The following is a 16,843-nucleotide window of genomic DNA, read 5'->3' on the forward strand; positions in this document are numbered from 1 at the left end:
ATTTGTATGTAGCAGAGTTGTGTGTGTATACAGCAGATATTTGTATGTAGGAGAGCTGTGTGTGTGTGTGTGTACAGCAGATATTTGTATGTAGCAAAGCTTTGTATGCAGCAGATCTGTGTGTGTATGTAGCAGAGCTGGGTGTGTACTATATGTAGCAGATTTGGGCGGGTGTGTACATACAGCAGTGCTGAGTGCACTGTAGAGTGTAAATCATGTGTATTCTATAAAGCTGTATAACACAGATGCTGCAAAAAAATTACTAATAAAAGATCCTCCCTATATTCTACAGAAGTTCATTAAAAATAGTAATATTGACCCCTCTAGTTCTTTACATCTGCAGGCAAACTATAATTAGTAAGAAATGTTTTTAATATTTTGTGTTGTCTTAAGGCTGCTTTACATGCAGCGACATTGCTAGCGATATCGCTCGTGAAAGCACCCGCCCCCGTCGTTTGTGCGTCACGGGCAAATCGCTGCCCGTGGCGCACAATATCACTAGGCTCCATCACACGTACTTACCTGCCTAGCAACGTCGCTGTGGCCGGCGAACAACCTCTTTTCTAAGGGGGTGATTTGTGCGGCGTCACAGCGACGTCACAAGGCAGGCGTCCAATAGAAGCGGAGGGGCGGAGAGCAGCCGCATGAAAGTCACGCCCACCTCGTTGCCGGAGGACGCAGGTAAGCTGTGTTCGTCGTTCCTGGGGTGTCACACGTAGCGATGTGTGCTACCTCAGGAACGACGAACAACCTGCGTCCTGAACCAGCAACAATTTTATGGAAATGAACGACGTGTCAACGATCAACGATAAGGTGAGTATTTTTGATCGTTAGCGGTCGCTCGTACGTGTCACACGCAACGATGTCGCTAACGAGGCCGGATGTGCGTCACGAATTCCGTGACCCCAACGACATCTCGTTAGCGATGTCGTTGCGTGTAAAGGGGGCTTCAGTCTTATAGTAAGGTGCGTCCTATAGTCCACGAAATATGGTATATACTGATTACCTTAGCGTGATTTGCCAATTAAAGTGTTTAGTAATTTATTTATAATTACCTTTCTTTTCCTTATTACTTTTTTCTATCCCCGGACATCCCCCTTTTAGAGCACACTCATCAATACGAATTCTATACTTACCATTGTCAAAGTATCTGACTGTAGAATTTCTGGACACACTTGGATCAAAATTGGCCATCAAGGGAGCAATATATTGTGTTGCTGTGAGCATCCGGTGAACAACTTCTCCCGTGTATATAAAACCTGTAGAAAGCAGAACGGATAATATAATCAGATTTCTTCCAGCGAGTGTAACAGCAGGGAATAGAAAATGCTAACACCAGCTTTATGTGTACACACCGACAGATCGCTTCATCACATTGCTGATCTACTACGTGCCAAAAATTTGCCAATTAAGTATATTTTATATGTGTTTTGCTGAATTACAGAGGTTGATATTCTGCGGATCGGAGGGAATTACATCTGTCTGTAGGACAGGAATGTCTGATAAACATATGCTGTAGCATCCTGGATAGCTATTCTCATTATACTCCTCTGTTCTCACCTATTTTCTGCATTTCTTACTGGATTCTGCTTTATGCCATTAGAATCTCCTTTATCATATTTTACAAAAACGTCGGAGAAGGTAATGAGCATTGGTAAAAAGAGAGTGGATAGAATTAGGATTCTGTCCTGAGTTAACACAAGTGAGATCTTTTAGGTTCTAATCATTAAAGGGACTATCAGCAGGATTCCACAACCCAAACTGATAATGGTCACATAGCTCCTTCAAAGGCAATGTCACGATGACATTGGGATAGCGGAGAACCGGGGCTCTTAGGCTGTCCCTCAAGCTAGGGGGCCATGTGCTATCCCTATTCTCAGGAATACTCCTAATGGTGGAGAGACCTGTGTCTCATACCTTGCCCTGCTCTTGACCACAAACATTGAGATACTTGGCACACAAAAATGGCCAGTTTTATATGAGCCGAACAGCCAATAACTTTAGGATAGCAGGGAACTGGGGCTCTTAGGCTGTCCCTCAAGCTAGGAGGCCCTGTGCTATCCCTATATCAGGAATACTCCTAATGGTGGAGAGACCTGAGTCTCATACCTGGCCCTGCTCTTGACCAGAAAAATTGAGAAACTTGGCACACAAAGATGGCCAGTTCATGTGAGCTCAACAGCCAATGACTTTGCGATCATGGGGAACAGGGCCTCTTATGCTGTCCCTCAAGCTAGGTGGTCCTATGCTATCCCTATTCTCAGGAATACTCCTAATGGTGGAGAGACCTGAGTCTCCTACCTGGCCCTGCTCTTGACCAGAAAATTTAGATACTTGGCAGACAAAAATGGCCAGTTTTATGTGAGCTCAACAGCCAAAAGCAAGACAACCTCTTTTTATTGGGTCCCTGCCTACTCTAGTGCCTCTTTTTGGGTTAAAAGAACTATGTTACTATGTTTCATGTTCAGTTTACACCGGTTCACATTAGAAAGGTAGGACTTTTTTTAGACCTAGGAAATAACAGACAGGTAGTGTTTAACTACCTGCCTGTTCTACCTAGTGCCAGCTTGGAGCGGTCACAGACCACTCCTGCCAGCGATTCTTCATGTCGACAGAATAACTTCTTTCCCTCTGTTCTGTCGATGGTGCGTGATTGCCAAAGTCATGCTGATTGACAGCCGAACTCCCCACAGTTAGGCAGTGAATAGCTGGCTGTCAATGAGCATGATATCAGCAATCACGCCCCAGCCACAGAGCAGAGTGGAAGAAGAAGAGTTGCTCTGCCGATGTGACATCAGCGAAAGATCTAGAATTGCTGGCAGGAGCAGTATGAGACCACTCTAAATCGGCCAACATTGACACCTTGCAGAAAAGGCAGGTGGTTAGCAACTACCTGCCTGTTAAATTTTAGACCCATAGCAAATAAATAAAATAGTCCCAAATTACCCCTTTAAATGATAAATTACAAAAAGTTCTTCTTGGAGTGGATGACACTGTAAATATACTACACTTTGCACCGTAGTAAGACTTAATGAGTTGTATTCATATTACTTGATGTTAGAATTTTTGCAAGGATCTTTCTATAGAAATAAAATATGCTGATAAATGTAGATTGTAGTAGATTGCCCCTGTCAATATGAGGAGCAGCTGTCAAGGTTGAGCTATATTTGAATAGCAGAGAACAAAGATAACGTCTTATTACCGAAAATCCTAATCCAAATATAAACTCAATTTTATATGTTTAATGAAATAGACAATTCTAATTTTGCGCTTTCGTTTTTTTCCTCCTATTCTTACAAAAGCTCAACTTCTTTTTTTTTTATTATTTTTCAATCAATATAAGTCAGGGAAACTTTATTGTACTTCAGAATTAAAATATTTATTTTAACATATAGTACACAGAAAATGGGTAAAAGGTAAAATGGTGAAACACATGTGTTAATTATACAGACCTGACAAAAACCACACACTTACGCTTTGATGGAAAAATAAAGTTATGGGACTCGGGAAATGGTGACCTTAATCCAATTGAGGACCTTTTACGAGTTTAGAACATATAAAACTGGTCACATCAAACATAGTTTTTAATTTTAAATTTCTCTTCTTCATTGTGTATATATTAGCCTGTATAGTCTAGAATATAATCTTAAATGTTGCTTTACACGGAGCAATATCGGCTATCGAAGGCACCCGCCTTCGTCGTTTGTCACACGTACAGCCCTCCCTAACGGCGTCGCTGTGGGCAGTGAACAACCTCCCTTGAAAGGGGGAGGTTCGTTCGGCGTCACAGCGACGTCACAGAGTGGGCCGCCAATAGAAGCGGAGGGGCGGAGAGCAGCCACATCTCCGTCACTCCCACCTCAGTGCTCATTGAGGACATAGGTACGCTGTAGTTCGTCGTTCCCGAGGTATCACACATAGCAATGTGTGCTGCCACGGGAACGACGAACAACCTGCGTCCTCAACAACCAACAAATTTTTGAAAATGAACGACATGTAAACGATAGACAATTTGGTGAGTATTTCCCATTGTTAACGGCCGCTCGTTGGTGTCACACGCAACGATGTCGATAATGTTGCCGGATGTGCGTCATGGAATCCGTGACCCCGGAGATATATCGTTAGATACATCGTTGCGTGTAACGGGGCCTTTAGTCCATCTAGGCGTTACCAGAGATTTTTCAATGGGGGCGTGTACATCTCCTACATGACGTTGACCAATCATCAGCAGGCAGGAACATACAGTGGAAACAAATTCTCTCCCTTAAGGATGCAGCCAATTTTTGGCTTGGATTTTGTTTTTAAAGTTTTAATTGTGCAGGTAGAATGATCTGGTAAGGTAATTTTTAAGGCCAGTAAAATAATGAATATACCAAACATACATTTTTCATTATTATTTTAGTGCTTTAAGAGTATTTCCTACCAGTATGAACATGTTAAATGGGCGACATCAGAGGATGTACATGCCCCTGGAGAAAAATGACACCCCTTTGGACCTAACATAAATTTAACCCAAACTGTACAAGCTAATATCTCCACAATGGAGATGAGAAATTACCGAAAAAAAAAAATGTTTTGCTCAGATGTGTAGCCACTATTACATGATGTCACCAGTTTAACTTGCTCACAAGTAGCCCATCCATTAGAGGCGCCAAATCTGGGGCTTTGCCAGGCTCTTCCTGATTGCTCTGGTGCAGTGGAAATTGGGTAATACTTTTGGGGTTGATGCCAGCTGTGAATTGACAGTTGGCATCAAGCCCAGTGATTAGTATTGGGAAGCCGTCTATCAGACACTTCCACTAATAATCTGGTAAGTGTAGAGTTAAAAATCACACACACAATGGAAACTGGAAAAAAAGGCTCCTCCCACATGTGCTCATTCACCAATTTATTACTTCAAAAGAACTTCTGGCAGTGTGGTGGAGTATTTATCCAAATAAACAATTTTTTTTCAGTGTGTGTGTGTGTGTTTTAACTCTATACTTACCAGGTTAGTAATGGGGGTGTGTGATAGATGTCTCTTCATTATTAACTCCTGGGCTTGATGCCAGGTGTCAATTCACAGCTGACATCAACACCCAAAGTATTACCCCTTTTGCCATTGCAAAGTGGCAGAATTAGCGCACCAAATGGATGAGCCATTTCTGGGGTGGCTGCGAACTGCTATTTTTAGGTCGGGATGGGCCAAATAACCATGGGTCTCCCCAGCCTGATAATAGTAGCCTGCAGCTGTCTGATTTACCATGGCTTATTATGAAAACTAGGGGTGACCGATGCAGTTATTTAAAGTTATTTAAATAAATATTTTAAATTAACGGGGTGGGATCCTCTCTATTTTTGATAAATAACTTCTAAGAAATCACCAGTCACAATAAGTAATGTCACACCTGACCCTGCTCACACTCCCTTCCCAATAACCTTTGCACACGCTCAATAGATACTTCAGTACAAAAGATAGGGTTGAGGTCTGTTCATTGTTGTTAATGTATGTTATGATCCAGGCTGGCTTTTCCCTGCTGCTGGTGACACCCAGTCCTGGCCTGGTGATGTCAGGGGTTAACTTCCCTTGCCTCGCTCTGGATCCCGGAACGCTATATATTGCCTCTCTACCTATGGCTCAGTGCCAGTGATATTTCTGCCTTGAAGCAGGTATACTGGTTCTGGTGAGTGTTCCTGATCTGTTCTGCCTCCCTGCTACTATGTCCTGACTTTGGCCCTCCCCCATTCGTCTGCCTGTCCCAGCCCTTGACTTCCCTCTCCTGTCTGTTGTTTGTGTTTCCCTCTGTTTTCTGACTTTGATATTGATCCTCCCTTTCTTTGCAGTGACTCAACTTTCCTGGCTAGACCCTGACTGTTTGACTACTCTTTTGCCCCCTGGTGATTCGTCTGTTAACATTGCTGAAGTTACTCTACTATACTTCAGCTACCTTTCCGTTACAGTGTTTCTTTGTCTCTCCTTCACTACTCTGCTGCCACCTAGTGGGGATTACACTGTACTGCGTCTTACTAGCCTTTGTACAGTGCGACAATGTACATGTGTTGTTTCCTGATACAACAAGAAATAGGACTCTAAAACCCCAGTGGCCGGTATGAAAATTGCAAGATTGAATTTATTTATCATAAAGATTGTGATCTGGAAAATAAAAATTGAAATTTAAAAACATATTAAGTACAAAACCCGATTTAAACAATATCAAAGTCAATTCTTTTAATGGTTAGCCATATCCTAGATTCCATAACTTGCATTCAGGAAACTCCATGTAAGTGAAGTTTTATATTATCCACTCTCCACTCATTATATTCGCCAACCGATGCATAAATACTTTGGAAGCCACTAACTAGACATTACTGTTGCCCTTAGGATTTGTCACACATAATGCTTTAATACTTTCCTCTGTGTTTTAATCTTTAATCCTGTGTTTGCTCGGAACAAAATATGTTTATTTAATGCCTCCAGTTAAGCACCAGACTACATGCTTATTCCCATTAAATCTGTTTATCATGCAAGAAGCTTGTTCTGATGTGTCCCGCAAGCGGAATATAAGATTTTTTTTTTCCTTTTCATATGGCCGTCTTTATAAACATACAAATATTAGTCTTATCAAACATTTATCCTTGGGGGAATAGCATATTACTTGTTTCTCCACCATAATCCTCTGGTTCCTCATTTATCTTATATGTCCTTCAGATGTATCTTCCATAAATCTGCTCTCCCATAATAACTGTTCATTATATTGCTTTCCTCTTGGTACTTTGCTTATGAAGAATGTAATTCTCTTCGTTTGGAGGTTTATGATATAAGCCTCCATGTGTTGCTTTGTTTCTCGTTGATGGAATTCTTCCAACTTAAAAGCTCGATGCAGAAAATATTTTCTAAAATGTACCGTGCCTCAAATTTCACCAAGGTCTCTAATTTCTCACGACACAATATAGCAAGTGACATAGCAGCAAAAACCTTTGCGGCCTGCAATTCACACCTTAAACACCAGGTGGCCATATAGAGACATATAACATAAACATCTCCCAACAGAGTATCATAAAGTCATTTATTTTTTCTTTAAAGCTGATCATCTTGTGCCATTTGCTTTGGGATATGTCGAGCCAAGAGAATCTCAAATGAACGACAAATCTTAGTAGAATCAAGAAAAGGAATAGAATACTTTTAAGTGGGTGGATTTCAAAAAGTTCAATATTTTTTTGTCCATAAACAGCACTACACTTTACTAGTGGCTGACAATACTATTACAGACCCCTTAGACCCCACTATAGCTTCTCATACAGCCAGATCAGATCTCATACTTTGCTCTGATGAGGGGCAATCACCACGAAACACCATGTCTGCAAATTGAGGTTCTGATCTGTCATAAATCCTAAGTCACATGAAAAGGCTCGTCAAAGGATCACTTTTGACTTTTAGGATTGCGACCTCCAATAGGTGGCACTAGCGTTAAGAGACTCTTATAAGACTATAAGACTCCTCACTGGCAGCCAGATTGGTTTGTCAGTCTCCGCAAGGAGAAACGTTTTCCCCTTATTACAGAAAAGTCACTGAACAAGGGCTAGCTGCAATACCAGACAAGGCTCATAGATTAAAGTGGCGCCATCTCTGGACTGTTTCTGTTTCAGCTGGTGTCATGAGAGTTTTAGTTCTTAAAGTGAGACTTATCCATGTCTGTCCTGTATTTATATGTCTGGCACATGATGTTTTGATTACATGCTATTGCGACACCCCCACGGGACCCCCAGGGATAGGAGTAGCTCGATACGTTCCCTGTGCAGCCGTCACCGAGCCAGTGGTTGTGCAGTCGTGGCCTGGCCCGGTTCCGTGGCCCCGTGGTGCGCAATAAAAAGGGGTTAATTTAAAGGGGATAGTCCGACTACGCCAGCTCCACCAAGCTTTGGTGGCTCGGTGGAACAAAATAAAAATAAAAATAAAAAATAAATGATGCAATGTCCTACAGATGAGGTAGAGGTGATGGGCAATAACTGAGATCCACACAAGTAACACAGTCCAAGTCTTTTACTGGTGCAACTGGAAAAGGCTGCCTCTGGAAGTGCTGGCTGCTCTGGTTACTGAGTGCCACCACCTGTTGCTGTGAACCTGGCCACACTCTTCCTGGCACTCCTGGGGTTTGTTGTCCTCCCTGGCGTGGAGCCGTTGGAGAACTGGTGTTTCTCTGGTCCTGCCGCTGAGCAGCTTGAGCTAATTTAACGGGTTCTACCCGGGCCCTCTCTGTGCTGCCTATGCCTCAGACTCTTGGGGTCGACCGTGGGTGCTGAATCCCATCGGCCATGCAAAAGTCTACAAGTCCACCTGGATCTGTACCTTGTCCTGGGGGTTTGCTCCCTGCTGCATGCCGAGCCCCGTGTTGAGCCCTGGGTCCTGCTTCCAAGGGATCCCTCTGGCCCCGAGTCTGGATCACCTCCACTCTAACCGGGCACTCCTCCTCCTGTTAGTGGCTTGTATGCAGGCTCCAGGTGGCTTCAGATTCTCCACACTTTACTCTTTCTCTCCGTCACCCTGCTGCTCTGCATGCAGCTCCTTGCTCGCTCTACTCTCTCTCCTCACCACCCTCACACACCTCCGCCACACGCTGACTCTGCCCACTCACACCCGCCGCACTCCCCGGGTCCTAACTACAGGGGAGTTGGATTTATACTTTCAGAGACCAACCCTGCTGATCCTGTGTCCCTGTCAGTGCTTTCTAGGGGTGTGCAATAGTGTGGTGTGGGTGTTGTTGATGTGACACACTGGTGTGTTTTGGCACAGGTGACAGGAATTCTGCTTGCCACTACTGGAGGTCTATTTGTAGCGGCACCAGTTAACTGCAGGGGCGCTACATTATGATAGCTAATATGTCATGATTGCCTAAAAAAACATATCGGTATAGCTTCTCTTTAGCTGTCCCCCGTTTTTCTAATTAATTTTTGGGTGACTGATAAAGGGCCTAGGAGATTAAATGTCTTGGCCCTAGTGGATCACATGAACTCCTGTTCTATGACGTGAGTGGTCCTTTTTCTCATTATGGTTGTGGGATTTCACATAATGTATTTTTAATCTTTTAATAGAACTAATAAAAGGTATGTTTTAATCTCACATCGGTGCTATACATATGCTCTCAGATTGGATAGCTAAGACCTGGTAACAAATTCCCTCTGAAGACACAAGCATGAGTATGACGCTTTCTGACAATGCTCTATGGAAGGAAAGTAGAAAAGTATGCAAATTAGCTCTCCCACAGAATGAAAGAAATACATTTCTTTAAAATCATTAAAATTAATTAAAATTAATATAAAATCATTAAAAGCTTTATACAGTTCTCCCTGTGTTTGTGTAGGTTTCCTCCGGGTTCTCCGGTTTTCTCCTACACTCCCAAGACCATACTGATAGGGAATGTAGAATGTGAGCCCCAATGAGGACAGTGATGATGTCTGTAAAGTGCTGTACAATTAACGGCACTATACGGGGGGCTGCTGATAAGTCTTCGGCTTTATCCAGAAAGAAACAAGATAGGATGATGAAACGTTACACTTATTCCAAATAATCTCCACTGATGTCAACACACTTCTTACATCGATATTCCAAGTTCTATAAGCCTAGCAAAAAGAAGGATTTTGGTTGTACCTCAAACCTGGCATCCGTAGCAGCCATGGCACTAAAAATGTTGTGAAATGTGGTACCCTTGAGGTGTTTCTTCAGGTTTCAAAACAGATGATAGTCGGAGGAAGCCAGATCTGGTGAATAAGGTATATGGTGAACCAGCTGGAAGCCCAGCTCTGCCAGTTTTGCCGTGGTCACTTTTGCAGTGTGAGTGGAGGCGTTGTCTTGCAGGAACAAGATTCCTTTGGACAGCTTGCTGCGCCTTTTGGCATTCAGAGCTGCCTTTAATTGGACCAAAAGTTCAATGTAATACCTTGCATTGATAGTGGAACCCTTTTGAAGGTAGTGAACTAGCAGCACGCCCTCCTTATCCCAGAACACATATGTCATCACCTTAGTGGCTGATTTTTGCACCCTGAACTTCTTTGGATGAGGAGAACCACTGTGCCTCCACTGACCAGTCGATCCAGGAAGTTCTTATCAGTCCGGAAATGCTGACAAATTGACCGGGATGTTTTCACTCGCATGCATCTCTGATCTGTTGTGAAACATTTGGGGACCCACTTTGCAGAAGCTTCCTCATGTCCAAATGTTCATGGATAATGACACAAACACGTTCACGGGAAATCCCCATGATGTCTGCTATTGCTTTAGCTGAAATTTGTAGATTCTCCAGTATGAGGTTGTGCACAGCATTGACGATCTCTGGGACAACAACCACACTCGGTCGTCCAGGACGTTCCTCATCATTGGGGCTGAAGTGGCCCATTTTAAATCTGGCAACACAGTTCTTAACTGTGTAATATGAAAGGCATTGATCCTCCTATGTCTGCGACATATCACCATGAATATCCTTCACAGACTTTCCTTGCAGAAACAATAATTTTATCACTCCTCTGCTCTCAGTTGCTGTGAATATCGCATTAGACTCTGCCATTTTGTTGTCCCGCGTGCGTAGAACACTGTTGCCATAAGCAACAAATGCAAAATTTTGAAAACATATATTAGACACATAAGGCTTTCATGTGATGTAAAATTTGTTACCATAGAAACAAAAAAAGATCACAAAGCCGAAGACTTATCAGCAGCCCCTCATATAAGTGAGTAAAATAATGAAGAAAGTTATTTCCATTTTCCAAACTCTCTGGTCGTATTCATTGATGTCTGCATGTTTCCTCCGTGCCTTGTCTTTTTATTCCACTGTAAACTGCAGGAAACGGTGTATTTCATTAGACAGGTCAATAACAGCTGCCATATCAGCAGGTCACCTCACCTTCCAGCTGTAAAGTCGATATATTTCTGAGAAAACTATTCCCACAATTCCCCTTCATTGTAAATCTTCAGTCTTAATAAACATTAGTGGAAGCGCCAGAAAACTACTGACCTCATCTTCTCAAGGGTCTTTTAAATGTTGATGACCTTCCATGATACAGATATGTGGCGCTAAAGAGTTTTATGCCTTTATTGGCAAATAATTCATATTCTGCATTTCTAAATGAAAATCACTGGGATCGATGTTGCGCTGATTGTTTATAGGATTTTTCTGGTCTTGTTTTTTTTTTAAAATTCACCGCTGATGAAGAAGAAAAGAAGATTCTGGCTCCAGCCCTGCAGCTACCGACTGACTCCTGTGTGATGATGTCATATCATGATGTCATGACCACCGCGGCCACTGATTGGCTGCAGCGCAGCCAGTCAAAAAGATTTTCAGCTGTGGGCCCTTCCACAGCCATGCAGAGTACTGGCATGGTTGTGACTGGCCAGCGCACCACATGACCCAGCCTGTATATTTATTGCATGTAAGCTGCCTGTCCGCTACTGTGAAAAATAAAGAAAAAAAATATGCGTGGTCCATCCTATTTTTGATAACCAGGGAAGGTAAATCAGCAGCTGTGGGCTGCAACCATCAGCTGTCAGCTTTTCCTTGCCTGATTACCAAAAATAGAGGGGATCCAATGTTGGTTTTTTTTTTAAATTACTTAAATATTTTAAATAAACATCATGGGCTTTACCCTATTTTTGATAACCAGCCAAAGTAAAGCAAACAGCTAGGAGCTGGTAATATCATGGTTATTTGGCCCTTCCTATCCTAAGAATAGCAGCCTTCAGCTGCCGCAGAAGTAGCTTATTCATTAGATACACCAATTCTGGTGCTTTGCCTGGCTCTTCCAGATTGCCCTACTGAAGTAGCAACTTTGGCAGTGCTTTAGGCGTTGATGTCAGCTGTGAATTGACAGCTGGGGTTAGTAATATAGAGGCAGCTAAAAAAAATAAAAAAATCTAAATAAGCCTGATGAAGTTAGGAAACAAGTTCTGTAGACGGATGAGGTTAAAAGAACTTCTTGGCCACATTGATCAAGGCATGTTTAGAGAAAAAAGGGCACATTTTAGGAAAAGAACATATTCGCATCTATTAAGTATGGGGATGAATTACTCATGCTTTGGGGTTGTAGTGGAGCCAATGGCACGGGGAACATTTCTCAGGTGGATGGAAGAATAGATTTAATGAAGTTTAAAAAAATTCTTGGTGCTAACATAAAACCATCCGTAAAAAAAACCTGAAGTTGAAAAGAGGAGAAAAGAGGATGGCTTCTACAAATAGATAATGATCCTAAACACACTTCAAAATTTACAATAGATGACCTCAAAAGACACAACTAGAAGGTTTTACTATGGTCCTCACTATCCCCTCATCTGAAAATTAATGAAAATCTGTGGCTAGACCTCAAAAGAGCAGAGCATGCAAGACGAGCCAGGAATCTTACAGAACTGAATGACATCTCCATGAAGAGCAGTGCATACAAGACGAGCCAAGAATCTCATAGAACTGGAAGACATCTCTAAGGGAAAGCAGTGTATGCAAGACGAGCCAGGAATTTCATAGAACTGGAAGATGTTTCTAAGGCCTGTGCCACACTCACGTGAAAAAAACGTATGTGTGACGATATCCATTTCTGTAGTCCGTGTTCCGTTTTTGGAGTCCGTTTTTCCTCTCCGTGTAGTGTCCGTGTGCATTACGTGTGTGTTACGTGTGTATATGTGTGCGTTTTTCTGTGCGTGTAATACGTCAGTGTGTGTTCCGTATGCTTTCCATATCTTGCCCGTTTTTCAAATCTTCATCAAATGAAGTTAATGATTATTTGTTGGGAATAATGACACATAGGTGGATTTGATTAGCACATTCTTATAATTATCCACAATGAATTAACCTGTTGGTCTTTTTACTAGGATATCCAATGTGTTTCAATATATACTACAACCATGCCATTATCCACGGAGGCCTAAAGGCCCTGTCACACACAGAGATAAATCTTTGGCAGATCTGTGGTTGCAGTGAAATCATAGACATATTGTTCCATTTGTACACAGCCACAAACCTGCCACTGATTGTCCACAATTTCACTGCAGCCACAGATGTGCCGCAGATTTATCTCTGTGTGTGACAGGGCCTTTAGTATTTTTATGTTGGATTTTGTAGGGTACCTTGGCCACCTGCAAGTATTTAAATTTGTAACAAACTTGATATGAGCCACACGGACACGGACCGCACAGATAGCACACGGACATCATCCGTATCACGTACGTGTCAACACGGACCCATATGATGTAATGGGTCCGTGAGTACGTGATCCCGGGGCAACACGGACATGTCAGCGCTTTTTCTAAACGGACACACGTATGCATGGAACGTACACACGCTCCATGCTAAAATACTGACGTGCAGCTTTTAACATGAAAATAAATGATTCAACGTAAGCACGTGTCTCCGGTACGTGCAAAAAATGGCAAACACGGACCGGAGGCACGGATGGTGATGGAGGCCTAAGGAAAAGCAGTGCATGCAAGACGAGTCAGGAATCTCATAGAACTGGACGATGTCTCTAAGGAAAAGCAGTGCATGTAAGACGAACCAGGATCTCATAGAACTGGGAGACTTTTCCAAGAAGGAATGGATGAAAATCCCTCAAACTAGAATAGAAAGACTCTTGGCTGCTACAAAAAGCGTTTACAAGCTGTGATACTTACCAAAGAGGATGCTACTCGGTAAAAACCATGCAGGGTGCCCAAACTTTTGAATAGGCCCACTTTCCTTTTTTGGAAAATAAAATGTAAAAGATGAATATATATATATATATATATATATATATACACATATATATATGTATATATATATACACACATATATATATATATATATATATATATATATAATATTTTTTTTTTAATTTATTTATTTAATTTTTACATTTATTTATTTTTTTGCGTAAAATACAAAGGAAATGTGTCATCTCTAACTTTGTGCCTTTTAGAGGTCATTTTATCGTCAACTTGCTTGACTGTTCACAATACAAGTAATTTTGACCAGGGGTGCCTATATTATTATTATTATTATTATTATTTATTATTATTAATTATTATTATAGCGCCATCAATTCCATGGCGCTTTACATGTGAAAGGGGTATACATAATAGGGACAAGTGCAATAATCATAAACAATACAAGGCACAGACAAGTACAGGAGGAGAGAGGACCCTGCCCGCGAGGGCTCACAGTCTACAAGAGTTGGGTGAGGATACAGTAAGTGAGGGTAGAGCTGATAGTGCGGCGCTGTATCAGACTGAGGGTTATGGCAGGTTGATATATGTTTGCATGCCACTATATGTTTGCATGCCACTGCAGGTGGCGATACAAAGACACATACAGCAGAAACATCTCCTGACAGAGTATCACAAAATCATGTTCATTTCTAAAGCTGGGAATATCTCCCCAAACATATCAAGATATGATGAGCCAAAAGAAAAGGTAAGGAAGCAAACACTTATATGTGTATTTGTCAGCCATTACACTCATTCATTCATTCATTCATTCAGTCCTTTACAAGCCCACTGACAGTTGACTATAATGCAAACTCTACTTTTACACTGCTTTGACCCCTTGAAAGCTAAACTTCTCCAGCATAGTCCATTAAGATGCCTCCATGTCCTCAAGTGTCGTCATAATCCAGTGGATATATTCCCACTGATAACACAGAATCAGCGCCTCCACGATCAACATCCACTTTAATTTCCCGTTTATGCTTCACGAATGTAGAGTGTCTGTAATGTTTATACTGTGTTCAAAAGGAAATAATTTAGTTAATTTTCTAAAGCTTCTACAGCCATACGTTCTAACAAAAAGTGACTAAAAAAAAGAAAGAAATGTAATTGATTTTCTCTCATAAAATATTAAATTCAATTTTCTTATCACATTTTCTTTTTAGCCCAGTAAAAACTTGCGGAGCCTGGCGCGAAAACAATTCTCCGAATTATAATGGTATTTAAACATTCCAGACAATGCTTTTCTATTAATCCAATTCCACACTATTTTCTTAATTTAATTTCAGCGCATTCATTTGAATCAAAAGCGAGTGACATAGAGCCGTTTCATCAGGAAGCTTCTCAACCTGAAAGCTATAACCAGTCACATGTCACCTTAAACAAAGAAAGAGATGGATTCACGAAAATGGAACAAATGGGAAATATACTCCACTTTTCTCTTAAACAATTGAAAAAAAAGCCAAAATGTGTGTGCTTCATTGTGTACAGTTAGAAAAATAGTACGACAACTGGCAGCAGCACCGGCACAAAAAACTACATACGGTATATAGTTAGTCCAAAAAAAAAAGAGTGGAATCAAGAAGAAGAGACGAGAGGGAGAGAAGAGTTGAGATGGTCAGGCAAAGGAGAGGAAACCTGAGATGGTCAGTATGGAAGAGGTGAGGTAAAGAGAGGGAGAGGAGAGGACAGGGAGAGGAGAGGAGAGGGGATGTAGAGGAATGGAGAGGGAGAGGAGAGGGAGACAAGAGTTGAGATGGACAGGGAGAGGAGAGGAAAGCTGAGATGGTCAGTATGGAAGAGGAGAGGTAAAGAGAGGGAGACAAGAGTTGAGATGGTCAGGCAGAGGAGAGGATAGCTGAGATGGTCAGGAATAGGAGAGGCGAAGAGAGGGAGAGGAGAGGGGAGGTAGAGGAATGGAGAGGGAGAGGAGAGAAAGAGGAGAGTTGAGACGGTCAGGCAGAGGAGAGGAAAGCTGAGATGGTCAGTATGAAAGAGGAGAGGTAAAGAAAGGGAGAGGAGAGGTGATGTAGAGGAATGGAGAGGGGAGGGAGACGAGAGTTGAGATGGTCAGGCAGAGGAGAGGACAGCTGAGATGGTCAGGAATAGGAGAGGCGAAGAGAGGGAGAGGAGAGGGGAGGTAGAGGAATGGAGAGGGAGAGGAGAGGAAGAGGAGAGTTGAGACGGTCAGGCAGAGGAGAGGAAAGCTGAGATGGTCAGTAAGGAAGAGGAGAGGTAAAGAAAGGGAGAGGAGAGGACAGGGAGAGGAGAGGTGATGTAGAGGAATGGAGAGGGGAGGGAGACGAGAGTTGAGATGGTCAGGGAGAGGAGAGGACAGCTGAGATGGTCAGGAAGAGGAGAGGAGAAGAGAGGGAGAGGAGAGGGAGAGTAGGTAAGAGGTAAAGGAGAAAGAAAGCGAGAGACTAGGTTACTGCCAGTCAGGAAGGGGTTTCCCCACAAGCGGTGACTCAGTGACTGACGTTATGGCTCGACTTATCCGGCTGCTGCTGATCGGCAGTAATTTAAGGAGTCTCATTTTGAGAACGTTCATAGGAACTGATGGATGTTGTAGGACATTACTCCATTGGATTATATCGGAACTTCAAGGATTACTTTCTAGTTAATAAATTGGTGACAAAGACGTGTGGGGAAGTTTTTATTTAAATAAAAATAAAAAAATTGTCAGTTTTCTTTGACTCTATGCTTGCCAGGTTAGTAATGGGGGTGTCTGATAGATGCCTCTCTATTCCTAACCCTTGGGCGTGATGCCAGCTGTCAATTCACAACTGACAGCAACCTCAAAAATATTACTCTGATTGCTACTGCACCAGGGCAATCGGGAAGAGCTAGGAAAAATGCCAGAAATTGGTGCATCTAATGGATGTAAAATAGTCAAAAATTGGGGGCAAATCCCAAGACTTTTAGCATAATCCTCTAAATAGTAAACAACAAAATGGAAACACTCCAGTAGCCAAATGGGAGAATAAACTATTGCTTCATTTCTCCATTGGAACAATGGAAAGTTGCCATTTTTTCCTTAACTATAATTTTAGATAAATGCCTTGACATAGCAAGGAAATATGACGTGATTTCTGATGGCCTTGACTAAATGGCAATAATTCTCATTTCCAAACACTGACCTGTATA

The 16,843-nt window shown here is 42.1% G+C and overlaps 1 protein-coding gene across 1 annotated transcript in view; it reads right to left on the bottom strand.

The window, feature by feature from the left end:
- The window catches only part of PLXDC2 (plexin domain containing 2), a 715,905-nt gene that overhangs the window by 241,934 nt on the left and 457,128 nt on the right, over nucleotides 1–16,843 (bottom strand). The window contains exon 5 of the mRNA XM_075315582.1: nucleotides 1,137–1,259. Within this exon, the coding sequence (XP_075171697.1) occupies nucleotides 1,137–1,259 (123 nt within the window). The remainder of the gene's footprint in view (nucleotides 1–1,136; nucleotides 1,260–16,843) is intronic.

Source organism: Anomaloglossus baeobatrachus, chromosome 6 (genome assembly GCF_048569485.1).
Source record: "Anomaloglossus baeobatrachus isolate aAnoBae1 chromosome 6, aAnoBae1.hap1, whole genome shotgun sequence".
Lineage (NCBI taxonomy): Eukaryota > Metazoa > Chordata > Amphibia > Anura > Aromobatidae > Anomaloglossus > Anomaloglossus baeobatrachus.